The sequence below is a fragment of the Anguilla anguilla genome, chromosome 15, assembly GCF_013347855.1.
Source record: "Anguilla anguilla isolate fAngAng1 chromosome 15, fAngAng1.pri, whole genome shotgun sequence".
Lineage (NCBI taxonomy): Eukaryota > Metazoa > Chordata > Actinopteri > Anguilliformes > Anguillidae > Anguilla > Anguilla anguilla.
Window position 1 is genome coordinate 11583099 of NC_049215.1, and position 11136 is coordinate 11594234.

Below are 11136 nucleotides of genomic sequence, written 5' to 3' on the forward strand. Positions count from 1 at the left end.
CATTGGCCTTTTTGGTAAAATAAATATGACATAAAACTTTACAGAGCCGACCGACGCTGCCCCACTGATGAGGGCCAAAAACAAGATGTCTGAATAAAGCCTAGACGTGGGCTGGAGGACTGCACCCTGTCTGTGTCATCCGTGCTATTAGGCAACTCCGTCTCCTACCGCACACAGTAATTACGCTGTCATAACCCCCAGCAGTCTGCATCATCGCAGCGACGGGGGATTTGCGGATCAGCGCATCTGTCTGTGAGCCGCCCGGTGGCATTCCTGCCCGCTTGTTCTCATGCTCTCTCTCGATGCCGGACCACCTCGCGCTCGGCTAGCACAGAGCGCACTGTGCGCTCGCTCGTCATGACTGTTCCACATTGAGCCATTGGTAGCCCGAATAACTATTTTGTGCAACGCGACAAACCAATAATTAGGCTACTTACATTGAAGAGAGGGGAATGGAACACGCCCAAGATTTTCACAATGTGTAATTAAAACTCCTCCAGTTTTGCGTAGTTTCAGAAGTCTAAACCACCTTACCGAATGCCACGGGTGTGGACTGACAGTGTATCAATTGTGTTTCCTAGCCCACATCTGAGAAATATTTACTTCGTGAAATATTTACATCTACTCTCATTTGTGTTTTGTTGTTCCTCGAGGGACATTTTGTTTGTCGTGTCAAGAAAGCAACATCAATCACAAAACACAAAAACACAGCAAATTATATACGAGCAACAGCACTGTGGACCAGTCTTCTGGTCCTTGCACATTAGTGAAGCTTGAAAGCAGATTGATTCATTGATAATGGCATTAGCTTACACTGCCACTTATAGGAGAGATACTGAGCTGGGATGACTAAATGCTCTGTGACTGCCCTGTTGTTGGGCTACATGTGTTGTGTGTTTAGTGAGTGCCCTGTTGGGATGAATGCAGTGTTTTTGTATGAACAGCCTGTTGTTCCTGTTCATAGGCGCCCAATAACATCTCACAGCAGGAAACATTTCAGATCTACAGAATGAAGGCTGCATTGGGTCTGGGATCATTTGTGTGTTTGGTGAAGACTCTCTTAATGGATATCTCCTTGGCCGGCTTTGCTTGTTGCGTTAACAGGCCTTTGCAGATACTAGCCGATAACACGGATAATGAAAATACTGTCTGCAAATGTCTTCTAAAACTGTCAACATCAAACCAAATTTTCTTTAAAATAGAGTGGCACCTTTTTATAGATATTGTCTATGATTTTACTCCATTATAATTATTGCCCAGCAAGAATGTCGGATACTTATAGTCCTCCACTACTTCTACTGCCTGCCCTTGTTGGTGAAGAAGTTCTGTTCCTCCTGAGCTCATGCAACTCAGTCATTCGCCACAAGAGGGAGTATGTGGGGAATGCTGTCTGTGCAGTTACTGTAGGTGAGATTGTGTGCGTGTTCTGTAATGTGTGAGCAGACAGAGGGGAATTTGCCGTTAGCCCAACATGCTCAAAGGATACATCCCTATCATGGAAGACAACCAGGTCTTTCACAAGCACAGGTTTGCTTAACAGGTGTAACAACAAACAGCCTACCTAACCACAGGTATTTCTTGCCCTCTTGACCATATTGATCATGTACGTTAAGTCATAGCCACACCCTTATTTGAATGAAGTCAGTCCTGTGAAATTTCCAAACTAAACATCAAACTTAAATCAACCTTAACAGGAGTAAACGTGCAGGCAACAAGCAGAGTAGACTTTTTAATTTAACTCTTTTTTGTGCTTTGCTGTGTCCTGCTTTTGACTTGAAATGATGTGTTAGTATTTTGTGTGTGTGTGTGCGTGTGTTGTAATTGTATTGTATGTTGGTATTGTTTATTATGAGTGTACTGTGTATTTGTATAGTTATGTATTTCAAGTGTACTCTGTCTCTAATTTTTGTTGTGTATTGCAAGTGCACTGTGTTTGTTTATATTATTGTTGTGTAATGTAGGTGTATTGTGTGTTTGTACTGATGCTCTGCATTCCCAGTGCTTTGATTGTGTTTGGTAAATGTTTTAATGTTTGGCCTGAAAACTTGCACACTGAGCATCAGTTTGCAGTAATGACTTAATAGTAATAATAAGTCATTAATGCAAACTGATGCTCAGTAAAGAGCTCACAATTATCATCAATACCAGTATAAAAAAACAATAAAATATTTCCTTGTAATGATCACCTGCATCTAATAATACAATCAAAAATATGTTATTATGGGGCACTGCAGCAAAATATTACAGCTTCTTAAAGCACTGGTGTGTATATTTTGAAGGTCAAACATTAAAAAATTAACCAAGCATTGCCACAGTGCTGTATCAGTATTATTGTTTTTTTAAACAGCCTGATATTATGAGCATTATGAGTGTTTAATATAGTCCATGAATACATAATTATCAACTAAGTTTACATGCGCTGTGAATTTAAAATAAACATAAAATATTGGCAGTGTTGCACAAAAACCTTGCATCTACAAAAAATATAAATGTCTGGAACAGCAAAGGTTTCTTTCACCTCTTCAACAAAGCAGCATTTTGGTTTAGTTGGATTTTAACCAGCAGAGCAAGGTGGGGACTGTGGAATTACAAGACATATACTGCTGTATATAGTGCTGGATAAGAACAATATATTACAAAATGACAGGAAATGTGGGCAGATTATATAAGTGAAGATTCAAGAACACCCAGAGGGTCTGTTTCCAGCAAAACATGCATCACTAAAAAGTCTTAGAAGTGTTGAAGGAAAAATAAACATGCCAGTTGTGAAACTCTCGGTAAATGCAGCTTGCTGACTTAGTCCTTTAGACAGTACTATACCGGGCAATTTCAGGTTCGGTTTATGAAGCCCTATTCTTATCTGTAGCCCTGTGAGTGCGTGTGCACATTGTGTTTAAATCACAGGTATAGTCTACACTTTACCTGAGACACCACGCCGTCTTATAATTCCTTCTGCTCAATCTCATTGGATTCATCTGGTCATGTGGCTGCTACAGATATAACCAAACTATAGGGAACATTTCGGTTCTGTTTGCATTTGCACTTCCCTATTCAACGATCCTAAGGCAAACAAACCGCTGGTAACATTGCACCCATCGGCGGGACGGTTGATGACTCAGTAAGACTGAAAAGACAATAAATGTGTATAATAGCTGAACAGGTACAAGATTAAGAAGGTACAAGACGAGTTGGACTAAATGTAAAATGCATTTCTGCAGGATTGCTGTTTACATAGCTAAGCTGAGCAGGGAGAATGCACTGCATGCTGACCCTGTTAAATGAACTCAACCAGAAGCTAACAATAACTGAACTAAATAAACAATTGCAACAATTACATTTGACCCCTTTTAGACTCATACAAACTTACATTTAATTGTCATTAATAAACTCCTTTTATTAATATACTTCCTTTATTCTGAATACTTACTGAGATTTTGTATTTTCTAAAATACTGTCTTTTCACCTAAATTATATGTGTGATGTTTAACATTGACGACCCAGTTTTAAAAACTTGTTATAAATCATACATAGCCTATACAAGATAAAAGGGCAGTATATTAGGAAATACACAATACATTGTAGTAAGTACACTGACAATACTGTTGAAGTTATCAACACAATGTGTTCTGTAGACATAAAAGCTGCGCCTTTCCGTGTATAACGTATGCATGTCGGTTGTGAAACTCAGGTGACAACGGGAGAGTGACAAAGACTGTGGCGAATCTGGTTGGTAGAAAGGCGCTGGGTTGTCCAACCACCACAGCAGGTTGGACAGCACAGATCACGATGAGGTAAACGTTGGTATAAAGGCGATTCTACAACGCCTCCTGCACTCCACACCTGGACAGGTGAGCGAACAGTGCGGCGCTCCTTCTTTTATCTAAGCAAGACCCCCGTGCCTTCATTATGTCCGTGAGGTACTCCAACGCGCCCCGGAGTTTCTCCAGCATGAGTGCTTCGGGCACGCCGGCTCTGATGGGGGGTCGATATAGCTCCAACAGCATGTTCGGGGGCGCAGGTGGACGCGGTTCTCGCATCTCCATGTCCACATTTCAGGGCGTTTCAAGCGCGCCGCGCCCGTACGCCCAGCAGAACAGTGCGGTTTTGGTGAATGGAGCGGACGACAAAGGAAAAATGCAAGATCTGAACTGCCGCCTGGACAAATACCTGTCCCAAGTGCGTATGTTGGAGGAGTCCAATAAAAAGCTGGAAGACCAAATCAAAGAGGAACTGTTGAAGAGGGGAAGTCAGGGTACGCGAGACTGGAGCGTCTACGACGAGCCGTTGGCTGACCTTAGGGGACGGGTAAATATTTATTGATTTATAAAATTTGAATCACTCAAGATTATATCTGATTGTGATATCGGCCACAATAATCGCAACTATTATAATTAGTTATGGAAATGAGAAAATCAATTATGATTCCCACGCCCTTCAGGTAGGCTGCCTGTAAGTGGCCACACCCAGATATTTAAGGGAAAAGCCTAAGAACTTTAAAATATATATTTTTTGGTTAACGTAGTGATTACTCTAATTGTTTTGTTATTTTCACGACGATAATAACTACTTTCCTTTACAACGGAGAGCCACATCGCCGTAACAAAAGCTTGGGAAAGTTTCAAATGGAATGGTTTTAAATCTTTGCCCCGCAGATCCGCGACACGACCATGGATAACGCTCAACTGCTGCTGCAGATTGACAACGCCAGACTGGCCGCTGACGACTTTAAAGTCAAGTGAGAGAAATTTAACAGATCATTAAATTAGATTTTAACCTTAATGTTATTATTTTTGAATGAGCTGTATTCAACATGCAAGTATAATAAATATGTTTTTGTTTTAAACTTTCGTTTTTAATGCGAAATTACATTCTATTCACTTAGCAGTTCTTATCCATAGCGACTGCTCTTCCGCTGTAAGAGAACACAAGTGCGTAGCTACACTTCAGCTGATATAAATGTGCAAGATAATCGGGCAGGAGGGTAAATGAGCATAAATAACCGGAGGTTTTTGTTTTAAATCTTGAACAAGAGTAACTTTCAGAATTTATTGTGCGGACTCATTCTATTGCTCGCTGTTCTATTGAACCGAACCACCTCCGCAGGTTCGAATCTGAGCTAGCCTTGCGGCAGGGTGTGGAACAGGACATCGCCGGATTGCGCAAGATCATCGACGACACCAACATGTGCCGCTTGCAGCTGGAGAGCCAAATCGAGGCCACCCAAGAGGAGCTGGCCTTCCTCAGGAAGAACCACGAGGAAGTAGGCTCTCTCTCCCTCAAAATAACCGCCGTTCTCCCTTTCAAATCTCCCAGCGACGAGGGCGGTCTGTCGGCTCATCTCGCGTTTTGTCGCCCTGTGTTCCCTTAAAGGACCTGGCCAACTTGCGCAGCCAGATAACCAACTCCAACGTCTCGGTGGAGCTCAACGCTCCTAAAGGTCAGGACATGAACGAGACCATCTCCAAGATCCGTGATCAGTACGAGAAGACGACTCAGAAGAGCCAGGAGGACACCAATGCCTGGTTCCAGGACAAGGTGTGGGCACTGAGGAGGAGGAGGGGGCGGGGCGTGCTTTGTCATGACCTTCATCGTTCTTGATTCTGCAAGTAGAATCTTGCAGGCTTCTCTCTCTCTCTCTCTCTCTGTTAATCTGTATGTCTCTCGCTCTTTCTCTATTCAATTTAATGGTGCTTTATTGGAAGAGCAACCAGAGTTGCATTGCCAAACCACCTACAAACCATGTGAAGTATGACATAAAACACATGTGACACAACTATGACAACTACTACTACTAATACAACTACTACTACTGCCATCACTAATAATAATAATAATAATAATAACATATCCTCTGGATCTCCTCCAGTTCGACAAACTGACAGCGGAGGTGAGTCTGAACACGGAGGCCCTTCAGGACGGGAAGACGGAGCTGACCACCCTGCGGCGGGAGAAGCAGGCCCTGGAGGTCGACCTGCAGGCCCTGCACAACATGGTGAGTGAGCCGGCCGCTCGGTCCCGCCCGACGAGCCTGGCAACCGCAGCATTCAGCATGTCACTCTCACACCCTGCAAACCTGGCAACCACAGCATTCAGCATTTCACTCTGACACCCTGCAAACCTGGCAACCACAGCAGCTCACTCTCCTGCCTGCCGAACCTGGCAACCGCAGCATCTCACTCTCACTCTCGGCAAGCCTGGCAATCGCACCCCAGCACCCCAATGTAATCAGATGGTACAGACACATGTAGAGTCCCTCACAATGTCATACTGTGTACCCAATGTTTCATGGCCATATGCATGAAGTATTATATTTTCACAAGAACAAGTTTCTGCTGACATCCTTGGTTGATAGAACCATTGCCTGGATTCTAGCCTGCGCACACCAAGGTACGCCTAGGTCAGGATCCAAACAGCATTTATCCATAACTTTGACTAAGGGCAGCTGTTTATTGACCCTGCCCCCAGTGTACGTACCTTGTTTTGTCTCCATGGTGACCCTCCTGTCAAAAGCCTGTGACTGCACACAGTGAAAAGGTCTGTATTGAGTCCGTTGATGAGCCCGACTGTGTCCCACTCAGCATCACCTGCGCACCGCGTGGTTTGCTGCCGCGTTAAGTCACCCCTGACTGCGCGTCCCCCCCCCCACAGAACCACACCCTGGAGGACACGCTGATGGACACGCAGAACCGCTACGGGCAGAAGATGACGGAGCTGAACCAGCAGCTGCGGCAGCTGGAGGCCCAGCTGGCCGACCTGCGGGCCCAGGCCGAGAGGCAGGCGGGCGAGTACCAGGCCCTGCTCAACCTGAAGAGCAAGCTGGAGGAGGAGATCGCCGACTACCACCGCCTCCTGGGGGACGACGGCCAGGGCGACAGGTCAGAGGGAGGGGGATCCTGCCGGGGGGAGAGGGGGAGGAGGTGGGTCGTCCTGGGGGTTTGGTGATCAGTGCTTCAGTATCAGAGCTTACCTACTATACTCCAATCCCGTAAACACTAGGAAAACCTTCTGTAGATTTAGAGAAAGCAAATATTTGCCAATATTCTGAGTGAAATCTCTTCTCTCAGACATGTGAGTGTTTTGTATGTGTTGGTTAGGGACGTATTTCACTTAAATTTGTCAGGGAATTGCAGGAATCTGATCAAATTTGACCAACTCATGAAGACCTACTTATAAAATTTCAGATGTCTGAATCAGGTCTGTTCCATATGCGTTAGCCGACTTCCCTTATTTCATTCAAATCTACACCACAGTGTGGTTATCTGAGCCAGTAGAATTCCCCCCCTACTCACTGATGAGCATTCAGGCACAAAATGGCGGCTGTGCATCCGCCAGGCGGGTGTGGCCCATTGGTGGTGGCCCCTCCCACTGTGAAGTGGTTTCAGATCCGTGAAACGTACGGAGTCCATCAGCCAATCGGCAGCTTCGAGCGATGCAGTGCGGCTCACACCTGTGGTTACAGTCAGATACAATCCTATTCTTCCTGTTTTGGAAACAAAACACAATACCCCCTCGTGTTTGCGTCAAAGCTGCAGTTCTCTTGTGTATACTTACTAGCACCTGCTGTGAAACTGTTATCCTGGATCAGACATTGTTGATTTTAAAGCAATACAGAAATAAATTTCTGCAAAAATGCACTATGTATTATCTATCTCAATTCCAAACAATATAAACAGTAATATACGGTTAATTGTTTACCATTTACCTCTGCTAGCTCACATTTAACAATGAAAGCGTCATTCATTTGTGATTAAGATGTGATTTATATGAAAAATCCACTGTAGTGAAGGCACGGATTGCATAAATCATGCTTATCTGTGAAGTGGAATACAATAGATAGTTGATATTTATTGTTTGGAACTGAGACTCAATTTTTATCTTTCTTTACATTACAATAACTGGGCAAAAGGACAAAGCAAATACAGATGATGAACTACAAATAGAAACGCAAAACAAGAAACAAATTTGCACTGGTTTAGTCGCTCAAAAGTGAAAAACATTTCTCTTTGACTGAAAGTTTAAAATAGGTCACTTTGAGCCATCTGGGTTTAAGCGCACTTGCTCTCCGTGGCGGGGGGGTGGGGGTTGTGCGAAAGGGTGGTGCCACGCCCGTCCGTTGAGAACGCTCTCCCTGTCTTCTCCTCCCACAGAGTGGAGTTTTCTTTAGATCAGGCCCTGCAGGCTGGTAAGTGGCACTCCCGTTACTGTGGATAAGTAGCCATTAAAGAGGCATGACGGGGCGGCCTCCGGTGGCGTAGCCCGTAGAGCGCCTTCCGCATGCTCGCTGCGAGCCTCCACGTCGGCGGTTCGAGTCCGACCGCTGTCCTTTGTCACGTCTCTCCCTCCCTCTCTCCCCTCCTAGTTCTTCCTGTCTCTCTACACTATCCTGTGTAATAAAGCTGAAAAAAGCCCCAAAAAAATATATATAAAAAAAAAAAAAAAAGAGGCATGAGGGGTTAAACTGTAAAGCATCACTGTCCTGTCGTAACCCTGTGTGCGTCCAGCATGTCTGCATGCCTAGAGTCTGCCGCATTAAACGGCAGCGCCTTCACTCTTCACCTCACTGGAACCAACCCTGCGCCGTTCGCTCACCCTCTCTGCATGCTTCGAATCACGTCGCCGCTGAACCGGTTACGATTTCCCACCGCTCTGTGTAATCGGGTCTAGGCACAAGTGCGTGTGATTACCCGTCAACTCACGGCTCCAAGTGTCTGAAGAAGAACGTGAATTCTGTGGTGGTGGATTTGATGTGCTGTCTGACAAGATTAGAAATTAGACCAGGGGGTCCTCAATCTTCAATCTAAATCCTCAATCAAACGAAGGGCCGGTGTGGGCGCAGGCTTTTGTTTTAGTCAAGCAGGAACACAACCCCTTAGTAAACACTCTGGTGGCTGATTAGTGGAATCAGGTGTGTAACTGCTTGGTTGGAAGGAAAGCCTGCACCCACCCCGGTTCTTTTGGGATATGGTTGAGGCCTCCTGAAGTAGGCTTGAAGCAAGCTTCTCTGGGTGATCAGCATGGAGAATGTAGAAAGGGGTAGCAACAAATAGAACCTGCAAAAACAAATTAGTACACGCCCAAATCCACACTTGTGGACCATGATCACTCTTTGCTTGGAGTTGTGCACTTTGCTTCTGCAGATAGAGCCATAGCCAGGGCTGTCCAGCTCTTTTCCAAGAGATCAACCATCCTGAGAGTTTTTATTTCAAAGCTAACAAAGCACATCTGATTCTATTCATTAGTAGCTGAGAGAGATCTTTAGGTGCTGAATGAGTTGTGCTTTGTTAGTGTTGGAATAAAAACCTACAGGACAGTATATCTCCAGGAACAGGGCTGGGCAGTCCAGGCCATGGGTATACGTCCTTGCACAGGATTCTGAAATCTGCCCCTCAAGGTCAGTAGAACTGCTGGTTTGCTCTTCTGCCTCATAGTCCACAGTCCAGTAATGTCACTGATTGGCCAGAGGTTACACTCACCTGGAGCATCAGGTTTAAATCAGTCCCTGATTGGAGGGGAGGAATGAAAACCAGCAGTACCACTGGCCCCGAGGTCCAGGTTAGAGTCTTACTCGTCTTTGTCTGTCATTACCAGGAGTGTTCTAACCCAGGGTTGTCCAATGTTATCCAGAAAGGTCCAGTGTGGGTGCAGCTTTTTGTTTTAGCCCAGAATTACAATACCCAATTCAACCAATTAAGTGATCATCAATTAGATAATTGATTATTAAAAAATCTAAATTATTACTTATCTAATTATTACTTCAATCAGTTCTCTTAGTCCTGGGCTAAAAAAAAAGACAAAAAAAGAAAAAACCTACATCTACACTGGGCCTTTTAGGATAAGATTGGATACCCCTGTTCTAATCTCAGTGATTATGCATAATCCAACTCCAGTAAATGTTTGCCAGCATAGAACTCTCCGTTTAATTTCTCCCCGGATACAGTGTTAAACCAGTACACCGGGTAACCGTGGAGATTCTGACCGTCTGTTCCGCTCCACAGCCCCGCCGCCGCAAACTCGTAAGAGGGTGATCATAGTCAATCAGGAGATCGTGGACGGTAAGGTGGTGTCCCGGCATCAGATGGAGGCGGACGCTCCGAACGGCTCTGCCGAGGATGAGGACGAGGAAGAGGGCACCCGGAGCCCGCCCGAGCAGGAAGTGACCTCAGACTGATGAACGCATTGACAGACCGCCGTGCTGCCTGACCCCCTCTCTGCCTGAGGGTCCTGTCCTGGAGAGGACAGGGCTCCCATAGCCTCCGCTCTCTAATAAAACACTGATTTACACTCCACTCCTCCTGTGTGCCTCTTCTCATTCGCAATGACATAAACCACTGTGGTTCTGCAGGGTGTATTCTTACATGATTACTGTGGATGTGACACACAAGCTGACTTTCCCCTGAGTTAACTGCACTATGACTTTGGGTTATTATAGTTTTAATATAGTATAGTATAATTTTTTACTTTTTTATTTTTTTTTGGGGGGGGGGGGGGTAACCCATTGGTTAGTGTAGGGGCATAGTATTATAACTGGTATTGTGTAAGATAAACAGTAAATACAATTATTTTTAACATTTAATTTTGCAAACCATTTCAAACTAACCTGACGTCTTGAATGATCTAATGAAAAACAGGTCCAAACTACAATCAACAGTAAGTCTGAGACAGAGTCATGCTCATAGCAATCCCAAGAGGAGCATGCCGCTTTCTCGCGGTATTTTCGACATATATTTAGATTTTTCTAACTCTGCAGTGGAGTCGCATGCTGACATTTCCTCATTCGCCAATGCGTGAGCAGCACGAGGTGCCCATGGTTAGAGAGCAACGATTTGTTAGTTTATTGGATCGCACAAAAATGCCAAGTTACTGCAGCACACAAAGCGCTGTCTATTAGCCCGTAATGAGAACTTGTAAAATCTATGCAGTTAACAGCATAGAAGGCTGCTAGCTTGTGCGCTGTTGTAAACATCTGAAGAATAGCTAGGCACTGTAGCTACTAGTTAAGCAGGCTAGTTAGCCGTACCAGGAAACGCTGGTTAGCTAGCTACACCTCTAACGTTATCAGATTCTGTAAAGGAAACGCTATTCACTTTTTCCATTTTAACTGAACTGAGCTGAAGTTAGCAAGTTAGCTAGCCGTGC

The 11136-nt window shown here is 44.7% G+C and overlaps 1 protein-coding gene across 2 annotated transcripts; it reads left to right on the forward strand.

Moving 5' to 3' along the window:
• The first annotated feature begins 3818 nt into the window (after positions 1-3818).
• Positions 3819-10286, forward strand: LOC118213656 (keratin, type I cytoskeletal 18-like). Of its 2 annotated transcripts, XM_035392669.1 has the most exons (8): positions 3820-4305; positions 4653-4735; positions 5104-5260; positions 5371-5535; positions 5867-5992; positions 6649-6875; positions 8148-8182; positions 9996-10286. In XM_035392669.1, exons 1-8 carry the CDS (start codon positions 3907-3909, stop codon positions 10166-10168), a joined length of 1365 nt encoding a protein of 454 aa, XP_035248560.1. In that variant the 5' UTR covers positions 3820-3906; the 3' UTR covers positions 10169-10286. The 2 variants fall into 2 exon arrangements, with proteins under 2 accessions (XP_035248561.1, XP_035248560.1); XM_035392670.1 differs by lacking the exon at positions 8148-8182 and having other exon boundaries at positions 3819-4305; positions 9996-10108.
• Positions 10287-11136: the final 850 nt, after the last annotated feature.